Here is a 20126-nt window from a genome sequence, read left to right on the forward strand (position 1 = left end):
TGTATAAATATATATATAAATAAATGTAGAGGTGTATAGATATGTGTTTGTGTATGTTATATACACACAGAGGAATGTAGTTAGGATGAAATATTTAAATTACTGGGGGGGGGGGGGAAACTAGAGAACAATTTCTGTGAGAGTCACTGGTAGATCTAGCTAGAGCTGTAAATCTTTACTAAGGAGCCTAGTCTCAAATCTATGTAATGCATTCATATTCTTAGAAATTAAAGGAGGTATTACATTCTTTCAATGTACATCAGGAACTAAGAATGGTTTATTGTACTTCCCTCTTACCAAAACATAGCAGTACTGTTTGCCCCAAGTCCCATAATGAAACTCTGGATGTGTAGCATAGCCACAGTCAGAGTCAGCCAAGAAGGAAAACAAAGCAAAAACAGCTCAGTAAGTGTATGAGAGCAAAGCTATTACATAAACAGAAACCTCTTGGATACTGGCAGTTTTAAAATGTCAGACAGTATTCTTTAAGATTTGAAGGTATGCTCTTCCCCCCCCCCCCCCCCCCCCCCCCCTTTTTTTGTTACATCAGTTAATATTTAGGTAGTTGTACGAGTGTGTGTGGAAGGCAATCTATGTCCTTAGATTGTCTTTACATGTGTTCTCTTGCTTCACCACAAGTCTCCATATTTCTAATCGTTCTGTCTTGTTGCTTAACAAGACAATAAGTCCCTTGTGTCACAGAGCACAAAACAAAGAATTGTGTTACAACCCAGTGCATTAATGCAATTTATTGCAGGTTTGAAAAAATAAAAGAACTTCCTTCTGTATCTGATTATAGTTTCTGTTCACTACCTTTGGCTCGATTTCCAGGGCTTTTCTAAGTAGATTCCCATAGTTTATCAGTTTATGCACAATATTATTTGTTCCTAGCACTGTTGTTTTGCTTTTCTACTCCATAATTATCTGGCAATGGTGACTGAAGAATCAAAAGCTATATAACCCCATGTCTCTGGCTGTGTGGCCTTTAACAAGTGTCAGAAATTTGCCAGCCTCTAGGGATTGCTTTTGGGTCTAAATTGCTCTGTGAGACTAGTCTGTGGGAAACAAACAAACAAAAAGTTCTTGGTGTAGTTATGTTGGTAAAATTAATAAATATCACTAGTCTACTCTCTGATCTTAAGCACCAAACAATTCCTGCATTTTGTTTCTAGAAAATGAGTGTTTCTACATGTGTGTAATTTTACCATTATCAATGATGTATGTGTATATGTAGCTTCATAGACAGAATGCAAAAATGAAATCGCTCTGACTCACATGATCCCTCTCTAAAAAAAGACACCATTAATCTAAAGAACAGAAACTTTCTTATTTGGGTACATGTTGGAATGAAGTTCAGGCAATTAGGTTGTATTTTGCTTAGATACTATGTATGGTGGGTTTTTTTTGTTTGTTTACCATTGTTCATGTGTACCTCAGCAGCCCTATTTTTACTTAAAATAAAAAAAATGGTATGAGTTATACACACTCCACTAAAAAGTAGCTTTTCCTTTTATCTTTTGGTAACTTTGTTATGTGTCTCTGAGAATAAATAAAATAGATTTGAACTAAAATTAATCCCAACCAGTTGACATTTAGCACAGAGATGAAATATTTATTCCACTTCGTGCTGCTGCGTGGTCTTATTTATAGAGCTAAGGCTGGACTAAAATCTGTGTTGGAGATAGGATAGTCTTCTCCCAACAAGTTAATTTAAGTCTTCCGCTATTACAACGGGATGCCCTAGCAGAAATGCTTCTCCAGAATGTATTCCTATTAGTCATATTAACCACTGACTTTTTAGCACAAGTTTAGACTCTTACCTCTGACCTAAACGCTGGATTACAGTGCTACATTTGGACCTGATATTGAGACATTTTCATTTCAAATGAAAGAAAGACTAAAATTAAACTTGTTACATTTCAAGATAATTACATAAGAAAAAACCCAGATATTAGGTACAATGCAATGTAAATATATGGTACGTTTTGTCACCTGACTACTCCTGAATCTGTTCTGAGAATAAACTGACATTTAAGTGGGTAATCCTGGCCTTTGCTTCCCAGTGCTCTTTGTTGGTAATGGTATTCTGTATTTATGCATTGAGCCATACAAAACATTTGTGAATAGGTCACACAGTCATTACCAGTCTGACAGCTTGGCTTGCGTAACATTTTTCTTTTCCCCCCCAATTCTAGGAAGGATTTCTGTGTACATAAAGATGAACCATGTGATACTGTTGGTAAGTAAATAAACATAAGAGACTGTATATATAAGCTACTTCATAGAATAAATGTTACATAAATAGAGATGTAAAGCTAAAAGATGACACCAGCATCAGTGATGGAAAGCTGTAACTAGCTAAAACACAAAATGCATCTCAAATGCCAATAATACCTTGTTAGATTTATGTATGCTTCTAGCAAAATAATATGTTTAAGAACAATATTTCCATCGCATTCCAAGAGCAAACTTTTTTTTTTTTCATCTCACTGGCAGTTTAATACAAAATTGTTTTAATATTCTTAATTAAGCATATGAAGCTAAACAAATGTGTTTGTTTCTTTTTTTATGCAGTGGATTTATCTTTGGTGAGGATATGTCTATGATGTTTAGAAGAAGTTTCCATAAGAATATAATGTAATATAGTAGAGTGATACAATTTTAATGAACTATGTAACTTCAGAAGAATACAGGATGTGAACTATTGTGCAAGGCATCTTCTGACATCATCAATTAAAGTGAATGCTAGCTGCACTGGATTTTTCTAACAACAAACATTAATTTAGTTCACACCCTTTTGGGAAGACAGTTTTTCAGTATAAAGATTGAGTGCAAAAGGTGGTAGTTGTTCTGTTCAGTCGTAATTCTGGGTAAAAAACATGCCATGACGCTAAATGAAGGATCTTATGGCATGTTTTTATCCTAGAATTTCATTTAGCTGGTAGAAGTCTTTTAACAGTTCTATACATAAATACAAGTATTCAGAACCTAATTTGTTTCAGTAAGATTAGGATGATAGTAATGGACTATGAACTGTTGTCATGCTTGTGCTTCTCTTAAGTAGAGAAGTACATTTTAAATTTTTTTACTGTTCAGTTTCAGTGGTAAAGGTTTGAGAAGAATTCTTACCTAAACTGTATTACCTTACTACTTGCTAGTCTTCTTTCTTTTATTGCGGTATCATCCCAAGTCTATGTGAATGTGTCTTTGAGGTGGATATCAATAAAGAATCCTTCTAAATGAAGAATGGAATGTTTCTCGCAGCAGTTAGTAGTTAAGAATTCATGGTGTTCTTCCACTAATCGGTATCTTGGTCTTGGGTGAATTTTCTGTGAGTGTTTGGTGCTCAGAGGTGTTTATTTTTGTCTTGTAAGTGGAAAAATGATTCCTTCTAGCTGAAAGAGGAAGCAATGTGACAAGAAGTCTTCAGCATCTTACACTGATCTAAGCTGAATATCAAATCTGGGGTACTTCCAGTATATTTAAATCAGGATAGGCTGCTGTCTGGATTTCACAGATTAAGTCAATGTATTCAAGGATTTTCCCAGAAAAATGTTTCCTCTTTGGTTGAACCTTGGAGGTAATAGAATGACTATCTATCTCTGGATTTGTCCATGGAATTGTGAATGAGATAAGATTGAACCGACCCAAATAACATTAACATTTCTATGATGAAGAAACATGGATGAAACTTGAAAATGAGGCAGTGTATTAATCATAAATGCACAGGGAGTAGAGTTTGCTATCTTAATGCAGTGATAAGAAAAATGAACTAGAGATTTTGGCTGTCTAATTTGGCATTTTGTGGAAGGCTGTTGTGGACTTTCCCACTTTGCATATTGTTGTTTAGAGTTTTCTTCTGGAAGTGAAACATAGTTCATATGTGTAGTTCTTTCCATATAGCTACAGTTGTGCAGCAAAAGCTAAGGTAATTCTTTTCCTGTTGTTCCATCAGCTATTATATTAATTTAATAATTTGTTTTTCAGATTAATATAGTGCCTTTCCATAAATTTGGTGTATCATTTCTTCCATGCACGTTTACAGTACCATGGGTTCATATTCACTTTTAAGAAGATCATATCCTTATGATGCTCTTGTCCATGATTATCTGTAAGCTGATCTAAAGAAGAAAGTTCAAAAACTAGGGAGAACTTTGTACATTTCTCTTGAAGAGAATTTTAAAATTGTCTTACTGGCATGGATGTATTACATCAGTATTGTTAGCATTGCAGGTTTATATGCAAAATTGTTGAAAGTACATGTAGGTAGATGGTGGTTTCATTTTGCCATATTTTATTTTAATTTTGTTTTCCCTAGGAAAACCAAAATGGCGATTTTTAGTCTTAGATTAGATCATGAGTAAAAAGAGAGGTAAGGAAGAGCAGTTTGATCTTACTGTAGATCTTCATGCAACTTGTTCATAGGCAAAAGGAGATGGCACATTCTGAGACTGTTTAACATGCTGTAAGTTGTAGAATTTGCCAAAGAAAGTAATAAGAAATGCTAATGTAGTATCAACTGTATAATTCTCAGCTGTCCAGATCTTACCTCTCCTTCTTCTCAAAAAATCCCCAAAAGAAAACAGCACAATACAGACTTCTGTCTACCATAAAAGGTGGAATAAGGCAGTTCTCTATGAAATGTTAGCATAACTGTACAAGTACTTGGGACAGTCAAGGTGATCTCTGTAGCACATTACACAATCAGAAAGGCAAGTCAATGAGAAAGGAACATTTACAGGATAGATCTTGTTATTGGAAAGAGTTGTCTTGTTGGATCATATTTCTTCCCAGTGATGGATACTAAATTGACAATACTGGATTTATTGTTTATTCGTTAAATGCCAAGACTCACAGTTTTCAGACTGGACGCGAGTACCCACTTAAGCCAGATGATGTGCCAGGATTCTCTCATATAGATGAAGTTTTCATGCATTTAGGTGGCAAATAATACATTCCTCTGTGCTTCTGGTCTTGTTCTACTTGAAGTACAGAGCTTATGCAGTCTTTAGTTAGTACTTTTTCATTGTCTCTTAAAATAAGAGTGATTTATGTGAAGATTTAATGGTTTAAAGGTAATGTTAACCTAGGACTCTGTAAACCGGGAAAAATGTTTTCTTCAAAAACATGTTTCAAAACTCCCTTAATGTTATTTCATTAATGATTTTGAAACAGAATACATGGTGCCAATCTTCCAAATATCCCTTCACAAAAGCATTATGGTGGATAAATACATGGGTTTTTTTTTTTTCTCCATAATGATAGAAAACATATTTTGGAGTGTTTGTCAGACTTTTATATTCTTAATTGGGGAAAAAAGAGTTCTGGCTATCTTGGTGATCAAGCACAAAATGTATTAACACTTCTTATTTGATAGCTTTGAAGAAGCAGTTCTGGAATTTAATTTCCCAAAGTGTATTGAAGTTTAGAAAGTATAATGTATTTTATGCTTTTCATACTTATATTAAGCATTATACTATTGCTAGAAGTCTTTGGAAAGCTCCACTATATCCAGGGAAGTTGTGGGACGACTTTCTTGACAATGTAAATCCAGAATAACTCAAATGCCTTCACTTGACTAATGTCCTGTTTCTGTAAAACAGTGAACTACTTTTATATGGTATCCATCAGCCCAGGTCAACTCATTTCAGTCAAGCTATTCTGATTTCAGGATTGCCAGTTGTCACAGCCCCTGTCAAATTCTTTCTGGATGGAGAACCACAAGGCAATTGTTTAGACTCAGAGCTGACCAGTCACAAGTGATGTTGATCTTCATCTGGTTGGTTGGCTGCAGCAATGGGCTTTATATTTCTTTTTGTTCTCTGCCCTGCCCCGCCCCACCCCACCCCACACCCACACCCCCCCACACACCTCCCAGATGTTCTTCTCATGTGTATGCTCCCTGTCTCCTATTCCTGCACGGAAGTGAGGTCCTGTTGCTGTGCCGCTGATTCTTATGGCTCTTCTGTAGATTAGAGGTTTCACACCTTGTTTTCCTCTACAGTCATTAGGGACATACTATGATTAAAATAGAAGGCTTGTCTGAGGGTGGAAGAATATGAAGATATTTATATACAAATTAAACTTACTTTAGCTAATGAGAAAATCTGGTTTCTTCCAATGTTTTGTTTTTTTTTTTTTTTTTCCCACAGAGGGCAGCTGGTTTTTGGGATCATGGCATTTCTGTCCTCCAAACATGTTTTGTTAGTTTAGTCAGAGGGAACTATCTTTCAGATTTGTGGTGATTTGGACTGGTGTTCTTTTTCTTGTGCTGCAGACAGGTAAAATTATGAGTACAGATGTCTCAACAAATTCCTGAAAAATCTAAGAAATAATTCAGTTGTCAATATTCAGAAAATGAAGTCTGTACTAGAAGAAAAAGCACAAAATGCAAACTGGGGGCTAGTACATGCTATATTGTTCTTGTGGATGCATATTCTGGTATTATCATACTTAAGTAATTGAAAAGAGCAATGATTCATATGGCAACATGTTAGTGGGTTATTGCACAAACCTTAGTACCAACAGATGCAAATCAATAGATATTTCTTACTCCCTTCAAGGATTAGGCTAATAAATAAAACCAGGAAAACTATTTCCTGGAGCAAGTGTATGCGCATTTGAATTTCCCTTCCTTTATCTGCCTTTGCACTGCAGCAATTAAGATTTTGAGTCTCTAAGATATATTTCTTTCGGATTACATTTGTTTCTGCTGCTAGCTAATGCCTTCTGTGGAAACACTATAATAGTTCTTAGTGTGAAATGTTACAGGCACAGGGTTTGTAAAATGATGCTTGGCTTGTGTTGGCATCAGTTTGGAGTTTTGTTAATCTGCAGGAACTGAGAGAATGACTGTTTCTAAGGGAGCCTGTCTCTTTAGAGGCATCTAAGGATTCCTCTTCCTCCTTTTCCAGTCTTCCCTTGTGCCAGCAAAATAACTCAGCAAGTCTTAGCACAAATATACAGTTGTGTTTAGTGGAAATGATGATTGTTTACTTAACCAGCTGTGAAACTTTGTAGCTTCCATGCAGCTTACTATTTACATCAAAGCTGTAGGTTAGATTGATGGGTAAGTTCCAGCAGGGTGCTTGAGAGCTTCTGTGCCCTGTAATTGTTCAAGGATGCACCAGTGATGTTCTTATAGCAGTATCATCTCAAAATGGTTTTTAAAAGTTGTAGGAAAGAGCATAATTGCTACATCTGGAAATACTGGCAGGCTGAATGACCTGCACAAGATCAATGAATTAGCATGTGAGTGAATCCGGAAGGGAACCCAGCATGTTCTTCCTCTCCATTCAGCCCATTACATTGTCTGGATTTCCAGTGCCTATGATGTGGCTTTTAAGAAAATCTGAAATGTTGGTATGCAAGTTGTAAAGCTGCATGTAAATTTATCCTTAAAGAACTTGTAGAATTTGAAAATAGTTTGCAGACAAAAAATCTTCTGTTGTACTAATTGAAATCTGTTGCTTTAGTAATACTACCCTATAGTGAATATTAAATGTGGTTCCTGCTAGTAGTTAATTTTTTTCTAAGTCTTCATTGAAGATAGACCATTCCAGATACCGGACACGAGGCATCTGAGTCCTTGTATTATCCCTTGTCTCATGTGATCTGATTCTTCAGGTAATATCTTCTCTTATACCTTGTCAAAAGTCTGCAGAACGTTGTGACCATAGCTAATGTTTTGAAAGATTTATGATAGCTATTAAAATGTCCTAGTAACACTGACTGCAACAAAAGTGAAACCAAAAAAATAGTATTTCCAGATTCAGTTACAATAAGCCTTTTACGGCACTCAGTTAAAAAAATATGCCTCTGTCAAAGGAAGGTCAGGAATTTTCTCAGCATGTATAAATATTCTCAGCATGTATAAATTGAGTTGCATTTGACCTAATATGTCAGAGTTATGAGTAATTTCAAAGATAGCTTTTTGCCTTAAATAAAGTGATTTCACCTGATTGTTTCAATACTATCTTTTTACTGCAGCAGGGAGAGGCTTTTTTTTCAAATACATCTCCAGCTGCCACCCCTATATTGTTCTGCACAAACACATTTCCTTTAAAGCCAATACCATTTGCTTATAATCTTAGTCCTGATTGAAATTCCCAAGTAATAGGATGTTTCAGGAACAGTAAATGGAGCTGTTGTGATGCTTTATGAAATATAAGGTACAAGGTTTCTAGCATTTCATTGATTTCCAAGGCGTGTAAGTGCAATGTTCTGATTGTTGTCTCCTGGAGAGAAGTTAGTTAATGTTCTTTTCAACAATAATTTATAACTTATGGTATCACAAAAGAGCAGGGTTTTCTTTAACAACAATAAAATTTGTTAAAACCTGATACTGTATAATTTGATCCTGTATTTTCAGATATAATTTTTCAGTTAAAACATCAGCTATAAGAATGTTGTCCCCCAAAAATGTGCTCCCATCTAGACTGTTTACTAGAAAGCACTTTGCAATAAAATGTTGACATTGCAATCTTGAAACAGAACTCCTTTACAAACTCTTGTGAGATTGTTTTCAGGGGATAGTACAATTATACTATATTATAAATTTCTAACTTTGGTAACAGTAACTGTTGCAGAGATAAAAACAATAGCAGAAAATTGAGGCACCACCAGGTCTTCATTCTGTTGCAAAGGATCTAAATAGTGTGGATACAAATAATGACCGTTAAAGGAATCACTCAAACATCTACACAACCAAGACTACACAAAACAAAATGAAGTGAAAGAATATGTCTTCCATCCAACCTGATTTATTTACTTTTATAATATGAAAGCTGTAGATCTTTAATACAAAGGACTTGGCCTTTTGCTTCAAAACTTACCCACAGGGAGAAAGGTTTAATCCAGCCCTATGCATTAAGAGATAGGACAGAGACAGGGAATTGTACTGGCTATCATTGTCCAGTGGCAGTTAATTCTGGAGATATTTGAGGTGAATGCTTGAGGCCTGTAAACCAATGAACAAGCAGCCAAAGAAGTTGCACAGAACGTGGTCAGGAGCAATGCAGAAGTAAAATTAAGTCTGTTTTCCTGTGCTTCCTCATCTGTATCCATCTGGTATCCCTCTTCTTACCCAGAAAATCTCTCTCTTGGAGTCTTGCATAGCTGCACTTAGCCTAACTAGCTAGGGGAGTGCTAAGTTTGCTGAAAAACAATGTGAGCTCTCTCATGCTGAGCAATATACCACTGTGGCTGAACCCCTTCAGGCACTTGATGTTGCTAATGTAAAGCTAGATCAAGTACCTGTGTGCTTCAAGACAGGAGCCCTTGCAACATAAGCCTGTTAGGCAGGGTCAGTCTTTCTGCCTCTCTAAAAATTAGTGTGGCTCGACAGAATGGTGGGATTACTAGATCCTGCACAGTCCTTCTCTAGAGGAAGGGAAAGGAGGGAAGAGTTGCTGCCACTGTTTTCAATGGGTGTATTTGGTTTAACTGGGATAAAGAAGCAAGGGAACTCTGTCTCCCCTCTTTCAGGCCCTCCCCCGGTCAAAACTAGATCCTGCAGCAAGTGTGTTTTTCTAGAAGATGCCAACAAGAACCTTTTTTTGTTTATGTTCACTAGAAGAGTGAGGTTTGGATTGGTGGGTTTTGTGGGTTTTTGTTGGTTTTTTCTTCTCTTTTGTTGAGGCACAATTCTGGAAGAAACACACTTAAGGGCATTACAAATCAATACTGCAGTTGTTTGGTTGCTGCCATTTGCAGGGGGCAAGGGAGATTTCTGGTTGTTCAAGGCAGGCAGGAATCCATAAGCCTTGAGAGATGCGATTATCGTATGTCCTAACTTGCACATGCATTTTTGGGACCAGGTTTCTTCTCAGGACAGATAAGGCTGAAAGCAGGGGGTAGGCAAGAGCTACTTCTATAAGGGGTGGAGTATAGAACCTACGTACAGGTCCTGCCCTATATATCAGAGGGGGTGGGGAGTTGTTAGTCCTGTCAGTCTTGCAGAGGGAAATGTAGGAGGTGTGCTTAGAAAATTAAGTCAGTGGAGATTAGAAAGATGAGTTTTTTAAGGTATGTGCATGCATCTGTTTTTTAGAACATTTTAGCACTGCACACAGTCAAGTTGGATATCAGTGAACAGTTTTATGTTTTATGTAAAGAAATACTATTTGAGGTTGCCATTTTACAGTTCTGTTGACTGAAATTGCCCGTACCTGAAGATATACAGCTAGCCCTCCTGCTGACCACCATGACCAACTTTTTTTTCTTGTTTTTTTGTCATTATTGTAATTAACTTTTTTTATTATTTTCTTATGATTGTTACTGTGCTGGGTGCCATGGGGAATTGAGAGTAGGAGCCCAAGCATTTGCAGAGACAGACTGGGTAAGGAGAAGCAACCACAAGTTTCTCCCAGTGAAGGCATAGCTGCAGTCAGTTAAACTTTCTAGGTCAAAAATGTTCTCTTGACATATCTCCAAGCTTGCTGCTACACAAAATCTGTAAAAACGGAAAGATTGTTGTAAGCTTTGTGTGTTTGCCCTGTGAGATGATTTATGCCAAAATACAAAAGTTGTCCTGAAGAGAAGATACTCTGAACATGTCCTGTGTAAAGGAAAGATAAATTTTTGGCTGTAAGATTGCTGACATTCAGAGAACTGGGTTCGCCATTTAATCTGCATTTGATCTTCCTATGGAGATTTCCAATGTGTAACCTAATCTAAGTCATTCATACAACTTTTACAATACGTACAATTTTGCATTGATACAACATGCTTTTTTATGCAAGATTGTGATAATAAGTTAACTGACCTGTATATAAAGGAACATCTATACAGTGACAGCAGGAGCATCTTTTAAGTGCTTTTGTGGAAAAGCCAGCCATAGAGATCTCACTCAATTTCACTTCATAAACTTTTGTATTTGTTAAAACTATTGTAGCTCATGTGTATCCAGTAGCTGCAAACGCTTCAGTAACCACAATATTCACAAGTGGCTTCTGAATATTGATTTCTCCCATGACATTGCTTGGATGTTTCATTTAGTATAATCTGAACTATGTAGAAGTGTAGAAATACAAAAGTTCCGTAGGAAGGACTATCCATGTGATAGTACAGGGTATCTGGTATACAAATACCTTTAATACACAAGATTTTTTTAAATCATCACGGAAAGGTACATAAATTTAAGATAGAGCAGAGAAAATCTAAGACACCTGTATTGAACTTCTATTAGCTTGTGGATGTTCTGGTTCAAGGAATAATAATTTTTGAGAATGAAGCAGTCTAACACGTTACTCATTTGATGTGCAGGATAATTTTATTTGTTGATAGTATTGGTATTTATGGTTGCCCTTAATAGTATCTATTTGTATAAAAGCCATTACTTAGAGGATAGTTAAGATAGTATTAAAGGTGCGATACTACCTTGTATAGTATTTTGAACTGAAAAAACCCACTGTTGTTTATTAGAAGTTTTCTCAAAATAAGAGAGACCAGGTGTAGCTCCTTGTGAGTAATGCGTCAGTTCATGTCCCATAGCTATATACTGGAAAACAACTATCAACTTAATGGAATTAGGTAGATTGTGTAGTGAATGCATATGGTTTATGAAGAATGGGATGGGTTGGCAGTGATACATGGGTCCTTTAGATGAGGAGGAAGCAAAAGGAGCTCTATATTTACGGAGGGAACTGCAGATGATCCATACAGTTGCATCTAACTTGTCAAATTACAAGGGAAAATGCTGCACAAATACAAGCAGGAAGGAACAGAGGTACAGGGTCAAGGCTCACACTTCATTTAAATGCCTTTGGGCAGCTTTTCAGTTTGAATCCATGTTCCCTTTTGTGATATTTAAATGGCAAGGAGTTCCTTTGTATTTCTGCTTTGTCTGTACTGAAGATTTTATGTTCTCAGTATGATGGTACCCTACACTTAATAAAACATGAGTTTCTCGTCAAGTCATCCTTTACTCAGCTTTCTCAAGCAGGGACTAGTCAGGGTTTAGTGCTGTCCATGCGAGATACAGGAGCCTCTAGTCCTTGATTACCTTGTGTATTGCAGACTTTGGAAAGGTAGTTTGGATAATGGATTCCCTGGAAGAAGAAAGACCTGATACTCTTTTCAGCTTGCTTTCATAGAGTTCACACTTCTTGAGGACCATCCCAACAAACTCAAAGAATTTTTGAGTTGCTGGAAACAGTTTGTATGAACATTGAGATATGGTCTTGAAGAGACTAATAAGGTGCAGGTACAAGTTGGGACACTGTCATAGTGAAGCGAAGCATAATTTGTTCATGTGAAAAACATAAAATAACCACATTGTATCACTTTTAGCTTGATGATATCATGAAAGCATGAGAAATGTTTTAGAGAAATCACCCAGACTGCAGAAAATGAGTCTATATATTACTGTGCTGAAGCAGTGTTGGTCAAGGAACAATTTTATGTTTCTACCACACAGTGTCATTTCCATAGCATGGATATAGTAAGATAAATTACAAAAGAAAACAAGACAGTCTTGTTTTCCTCATATTTTTTGTAAAAATAAGTCTGAGGAATGTGTGTTAGAGTGAAAATTATGTGGTCTCATGAGTGATTTCTGATCGGTTTGTTGCACAGAGTATGGTACCAAGACAAGTGGAAGAAGGAATCAAAAATTAAATTATAGGAAAATCAGCTTAGTGGGGTATCAAGGCTGGAGTCTTTGTAGGACCAGGAAAAGCATTGGTGATATATTATGAGTAGACCAAATCAGTAAGGGGAATTGATGTTACACAATATATATACGCTTGGAAGCGTATTCAGAAAAAAAAAATGATCTGATGGAATGAGACAAGAGGTGAATTCAAAGGCATTGCAAAGTGCATAGATGTACAGAACATGGAGGCAACTTTAGCAGCTGCACATTTTATGACTGTGAGAACTGAAACCCAGATGTCAGGAAGGCAAGAAGAGAGGAAAGCACCTGGGTGAATATTTTCACTATTTGGAGGGAGCGACATAATTCTTAATTATCTCTAGTATATATTTTACTCTGTGATGCTAATATATTTTGACCCAAGTGTACAGAGTAGTAGGCTTACAGTATTTTAAAACATCTTGAAGTGGACTCACAATCACAGCAGTGGAAGCAGTTCTGACAACTAATTGGACCATTTCATGTTGCAGGATAACATCTATTAATCACATTTCTTATGGGGAGGGTCAGATTTTCTCAGAAGCAGAATAAAAGACAAGAGGCAGTTTTAAAAATACAGCGTTTGCATTAAAATGGGAGTGCAATAAGTACTTTCTGCTTTTTTGACAAACTACAGAAAACATTTAATCTTAAAATCTTAAATCTTAAAATAACATATACACTGAAGTTTTAAGGTCAGTACAATTATTTTAAGGTTCCAGAAGTTATGTAAAATTTTCATTTAGAAAATGGAGACTACTTCAAAACTGATCTAGAAAACTAGAGGAACTTTTAAAGTACCTATACTGTACATAGCTCCTCTGGAAGTCTAAAGCCTACCTATTTTCATAAAAATGCTGTTCTGTGCACTGTGCTTCTGGTTTCCTTGGGCCAGGGCCCTTGACATTAAATGATGAGTCTTTTTTTAAATATACTTTAAAATAAAATATTGGGGGGTTTGAATGTATTTCAGGTATTTAAAATATTTTTAAATTAACTAAGCCTTTCTGTACATTGTTTTTATAAAACAGCAAAGCTCTGTAAAACATTATTAGAAAAGGTCATCTTCATGAGATGAGGTCAGTTTGTGTTTCTTAATGCTAGCAAGTATTCAAATTGCAGTATCTTGTACTACTCTGATATGCTTGGCAAACTAAAATTTCAATTGCCTTTTTGGCAAAGGTACTTCCCTTTGAATTCAGTCTAGAGTCTGTGATTCCTACTTTTCCTTTTAAAGTCATATTGTAGCAGAAGCCTCAGTTTACAAGCCTCTAAAAAGTTTTGCACAAAGTGTATATACTGGGCTAGAAAATTTACTTGGTCCCTCTCTTCCTGTAAAAGATAACTTTTTTTTAATACTTGTCACAGTAAATCTATGTCATCTATTCCTTACAGATTTTGGATGGACTAATACCAGATATGAATAATCCAATATTCATCAGGCTGTGTAACCATCTAAGATTTGTTCCCATGTATCAGGCATTTTATTTCTCAAAAAATATTCTAGAAGGTAATATGTAGGCCTGATAATAATTTTCCTGTTATCTGTTTTTACAGTTTTTTACAATGAAACATTTATTTTATTATTATGAATCTGAAGAATAATTTTTCTCTTTAAAGAACTTCACAGAGAATTTCCCACTTTCGAGGATGCCTCACTGTCTCAGACTTTTGCATGTCACTGTTAAACATAGAATACCCACTTCATATCCCACATGTTCATAGTGGTCCTACTTGCTTCCTGACAGGTTCAAGCGCTACCATGTGCTTTGATGCAAGGTTAGTTCCCAGCAACTCAGCAGAACTTGGCTTAAACTCAAAACAATAGGGAAGAAAGTGTATTTTTTTAAGAGGCTAATTCTGTATGGATGCTATATAGATCAGTGTTACTTTTGCTTCCATCTTCTGAAAGGATATCTGAAGCAACTGAAGTTGTTCCGTTTTTGTACTCTGTAGAGCTGAGCCACATAGGCACCCCTAACTCAAGAAGCCATTCACGCCCTTTTGATTAACTCAGGGGAAAACATTTACACAAACAGCTAATCCAATGAACTGATACAGGCATTTACTAAAACAAACCCTCCAGTCTCTTTTCTGTTAAGTTCAACTTTCTTTGAAACAGCTCTGGTCAGTCATTCCCTACATTCTTCCTTCATAAGCTTCATAACCATATCACCCTTGCCCATCTCATCTGACCCTGCTTCTGTTTTACGGGTTTATTGAGTAGACACAAAAAGGTAAACTTTTTTTTTTAAATAATTTCAAGTAAAGCAGGTGTGCAAAAGGAAAATGAAAAATCTGCTAAATAAGAATCAAAAGAGTAGAAAAAAAGAAAAGTATGTATGTATATGTACACAGAAATGTAGAGACATTTCTAAAGGCATAGACACAGCCTTAATACCATGTGCACACATATCACCTTGTAATACTTTATACAACTTGTGGGTGCCAGTTTGGAGTAGTGGTGTATCTGGTCACAAAGGTGAATATGTAAAAGGGAAATGTATGATTGGGTTTATATGTTCTGTAGTTGTTGTGGTGAACTGTTAGTAGCAGTCTTCCCTTAGCTTCTACGTTAGGGTTCATTCTAAACCAGAATTCAAACTCTACTTTTTTCCATCTAACACAATGTTTTAAAATACATTTCTTCCTAATGGTCATTTTAATGCTGTGCATCTATATAAGTAATGCATAGTAATAAAAACTTTTCTTGGTAAAGAGTAAATTCTTGTTGCTGATTAGCTACAGCTAATCCCAAGATCAGGAGTGCCATGTGCTTAGATATCATGAGGGCTGGAAATGGCTAGTTCAGACAAATAGCTTTCCCTTTCATTTATGTACAAGGAAAAAATGTCATCCCCAGAAGGGGTTGATAGAGAAAGCTATAAATAACAGTCTGAAAGATTGCAAAACAACCTCTAAAGCAAATGTAACTGTAGAACAAGTTGGGAAACCTAGAAAGCAAGTTCGAGTTGTTAAAAATAATTCCTGTCATGTACTGCAGTGTTTACTGTCCTCATCTCCCCATCTTGTCTGTAGAGTAACAAGGGTTTTGTGGATGTACAGAAACAGAGTTTTATGGTAGGAAGCACGCACCAATTCTTATTCTGAGTCATGTGATATTCATTCAAAGTAAACGGTGTATCTGTTACATCTGTCCAATGCATCAGTGAAAAGCACGTCCTCAAAAGAAATTTATTTATGTATGTATTTGGTCAAAGGTGTTCTGAAAAGGCTGGCACTCAGCTTGAAAGCTGTTTCTGGGTTTTTAAGTAACAAGCTTCTGGTTTATTATGGAAAACCCGATTCAGTTTTGTTGCCAAAGAAGTGAGGTGTCTCCTTTTCAAAGTCAGATCTTGATTGTATACAGCAAAGTTCCATGAAGCTTTCATAAAGCACTCTCATAATTTAGCCATGTAATTTAATGACTGAAAGTCTTTATTGTATAAGTCCTAAAAATATATTTTTCTACTTCTGTCCAAAAGTTAAACTTTTAAGCGTAGATCAAGATAACTAATAATTTTCTATGCCATGTAAAACAAACATCTAGAAAAATTGTTTATGCAAATCATACCATGAGGAAGTTAGGGTAATGGATCAAACTAGTTCTGTTTCTTAGAAGATTGAAGTTATTGCTTAGAAAGTTTGTTTAATTTTTCTTTCATATTGATAGTATAAGAAAATGTGAAGTAAAGGAAATCTTTATTGCACGTTACTCCCTACGCTGTGATTTTTTTACATTTTCTTCTGAACAGAATGACTTAGGACCTCTTCAACATCAATTATACACAATCTAACCAAGTTTGGTTTTTTTTTCTAGATTACAGGTGCAAAACAAAGTCAAATGTGGAGGAAAGGAAGTTGTGACTTTTCTTTTTCCATTTATGATTCTTTTCATTTTCCAGCATGCAGTTTTGTTCTACATCTTTGTCTTTTTCTGTTCATATGTATTTTTGTGGATAAGTTTTCCACTTTGTGATGTTGCCTTTAGAGAAAAAAATAAGGGGGGGGGGGGCAATTAAAAAGTCTACTGGATGTACTCAGTGGCTATGTTACAGTGTATTGTTGCTTTACATTTTTTCCTTTAAGTTTTAAAGAATTTTTTTCATATGCTTAAAATTTAAAAACAAGACATGTGGATTATTTGCCTGTATTTACATTAGAAGGAGGTGTCTGTGAGTTCAGCGCTGACTCACTTCATAAAGAATTTTGAATAGTGGTGGCCTGCTTTCATATTGTTTCATTCTGAATAGTTCAGTATGAGGCTGATGGGAAGAACTGCAGATGAACGTTGTGATACTCAAAAGGCAGTGAAACAGCAGATGAAGTTACGTATTGCCAAATATGAAGTAATGCATATTAAGAAAAAAAATTATTCTTGTGTGAAGCCATGGGCTTTGCTACCACTCACAAAAGATATCAGAGAATGACAATGGACAGTTCTCTGGAAATGTCAGCTCACTGACATGTCAGCTCATTGAAATGTCAGCTGAGTAAAGTGACTGTTAAGACTAACTAAGGAAGCATAGAGAACCATAGAAGTCATAATGTTGGTCTTCTATTAACCCATGGTACACCTGGCCTTTTGACTATAACCACTTTTGTCAGAAAGACTGTATTAGAACAAGAGAAGGTAAGGTATGCAGAGGGCTCTGCTTGAGGAGTTGCTAAATGTGCTAGACCTTCTTAGTTTGTCATTGACATAGCTGATGGAGATCTAGGAAGGCATATGTAGCTTTGAATAGATGAATAGAGCTTTATGTTTGAGTTAGAATATCCTCTATGCAGTCTTCATAAAAAGAGAAAAATGTACTCTTGTACACAAGTTACACTCTGGAGCTACTTGCCATCACATTATGGACCCAAACTCTGAATGGGTTAAGAAGGAATACTCAGATTCAGAGAATAAATGTTTTGGTGGCTGTTAAAGGTGACAGTATGGATGCAGCCTTTAGCTTAGGGGATTCCTCCAACATGTGTCAACAAAGGCCAGGAGTGGATAGGGAGGAGAATTCATTTACTGTCTCATCTGTCTATTCATCTTGAGAGAAACGTTTTCCATGCAGAGTGCATTTTAGAAGAAAACTAGTATTTTCTAGCAGTTCTGTCATCCCATCCCTGTGATAACAGGATAGACATTTGTGGACTGTTCATAAGGTGTAAAGAACTAAAGGACCTAAAACTGTACAGTCACACATTCAGAATTTGTTCATACGTTTGTGACACACACTGATATACCCTTCCTGTTTTCAGACTTTTTCTCCACGCTAAGGATTAAAGTGAAGCAGTTTTTCTGAAAGGAAGAGTAAACTTAATAGTCTATTTTGAAACATAAAATCACATTTTTATTAGATATTGATAAAGTATTTTCCTGAAGCATCAGTTTTTCTCAGATGTACGTAATCATAAACTAAAAAAACAGGTGAATAATATTTGAGTTATGTTGCATAAAATGCAGCAGAAGTTGATTTGTTTATATCCCATTATTTTTTTCTGATGTCTTGCATTGGTGTGTATGTGCATTTGTATATATATATATACTTGCACATATAGGTATAGTTATCATTACTGCTGATATCCCTTACTTTGAAAAGAAAAGACCCAAATATTTCTAGGATTCTATTTGGATTCGAGACTCTGTTTGTTAACTCTGTCTTTTTGACTGCTGCTGTGTTTAAGGGCTGCTGATATACTGACGACTGAGAAGATTTGTTTGTCCTGGAAATTGTCAGTGTCTGGGGCTCTTTTCAGAGCAGCTTGTGCTAATTAGACTTTTAAGTGTGGAAAAAGCTCTGTGGAAAGCTTTTTTCACCTGCTTCTTAAGAAAAGTATCTGGGCTTCTAAAAAAAATAATTTGTTAGATTAGTAATGAAGCCCAATTAAGTACTATCATTTATGCTCACAGGCCCATTGATTTGCTGGTTCAAATTTAAAATACTTATGTTCAAATCAAAAGCCAGATGTACTTGGGCATTAAATTATGTTTGTGTTGCAGAGGCTTGCTAAGGTTGTGCATCAATAATTCAAATTAAAGTCATGCTATCAGGAATGTATCACTGCATGGCATCATCTGAAAGCTATTTTTTTTTTGAACCTTTGTGGTTCAGAGTGTTTCTGCATGTTTTCTGTCCATTTCTGGCTTACCTATATTTAATCAGTGTTCTATACTGTTATTTATGAAGCTTGGTGTAGAAATTTTATAGAAGAAAATTCTATACATAACTATTACTTATATTTATAGCATTTGCTTCAGCAATATCAGTTTTATGTATACTAATTTAATGAAAATAGATCCATCACTTGTGAAGTTCATGAACAGTTTCAGTATTCTTGAAATTATGCTTGATGTGTATTCAATATTAATATTGTGCTTCATTAATTTACCGAGATGACAGGGAATGCAGTAGGCACTGGGAATTTGTTCTGGTTTAGTTTTTCATTTTGGTTAAATTTGACAGTTTTTACTGATAGATAGACAGCACAACAGCATAGTATCCCTAGATTCCTGAGAACATTTCATACTCCTTCATTAAAAAAGCTTTAAAATGGAAATGCTGCATATTTTTTTCCCTGAACTGTGCTATACAAATATATATGCTCTTTTCAGTTCGTTCAGCTTGTATGTGGGTTTTATGGAATTTTGATTTCATATGGACCAGAAATTCAAGTAGATTCTGCTCTTGGTCAGTATTAGAACAGATATCTGGGTGATACCCTATTCCTCTTCATCAAAGAATATGTTACAGGAACATTTTCCTGTATTTTGTATAGTCGTTATTGCCTTCTAATCAGGGGGGGTGGGGGGGTGGGGGGGGAGGGGGCAGCGGGGAGGATAATCTCTTGGGCAGAACATTCTGTTCCCAAAACAGAAGAGCTGTGAAATAGCTCAGGAAAGTGTAGAGGTGACATCCAGGTGATATCAATGGATTAAACAGGTTGTATGTGGAAGGGCCTCTTTCTTTTTTAAAGGTATCTAAATTTAGCAAGTAGATTTTGGACCAAGTTTGAGGGAAGGGATTCAGAATAAGCACATAGCTAATGGTTCTAAACCAAGTTTGAATGTGTTGTGAAACCAAAGAAGTTCAGAGGAAAAGAAGTTCAAATGTGCTAAGTAATTTGTGTGATTAAAACTTTCAGAATATTAACTCTATTTCATTGGATCACTACACAGGGAAAACCAATAACCATTATTTAGCATTTTACAATGCAATATTACAAATGCAGACATACTCAAGTCATACTTGCACGTGATATGGTCACTGTAAGAAAGCCATGTTTGTATATTTAACTGCATATTTCTTAATGTGATTCTGGGTTTTTTTGCTATGGAATTTTTGTTCCTGAGGTTAATGCTGGCAGTAACCTTTTAATATACGTAGTGCATTTATGTTATGGGCAGCAGGCTACAAATGAGCAGGTAAAGCTGAAAAATTTGTTTGGATACTTCAGCTGTTAATGTGTTTTCCGTAACATCCCTCTGAGCTGAACCACA

The 20126-nt window shown here is 35.9% G+C and overlaps 1 protein-coding gene across 1 annotated transcript in view; it reads left to right on the plus strand.

Annotated features, from left to right (window-relative positions):
• Positions 1–20126, plus strand: part of ADAMTS19 (ADAM metallopeptidase with thrombospondin type 1 motif 19) — a 150724-nt gene that overhangs the window by 51280 nt on the left and 79318 nt on the right. Inside the window, 1 exon segment of the mRNA XM_055791485.1 lies at positions 2196–2239. Coding sequence (XP_055647460.1) covers positions 2196–2239 — 44 coding nt within the window.

Source organism: Falco peregrinus, chromosome Z (assembly GCF_023634155.1).
Source record: "Falco peregrinus isolate bFalPer1 chromosome Z, bFalPer1.pri, whole genome shotgun sequence".
Taxonomy (NCBI): Eukaryota; Metazoa; Chordata; class Aves; order Falconiformes; family Falconidae; genus Falco; species Falco peregrinus.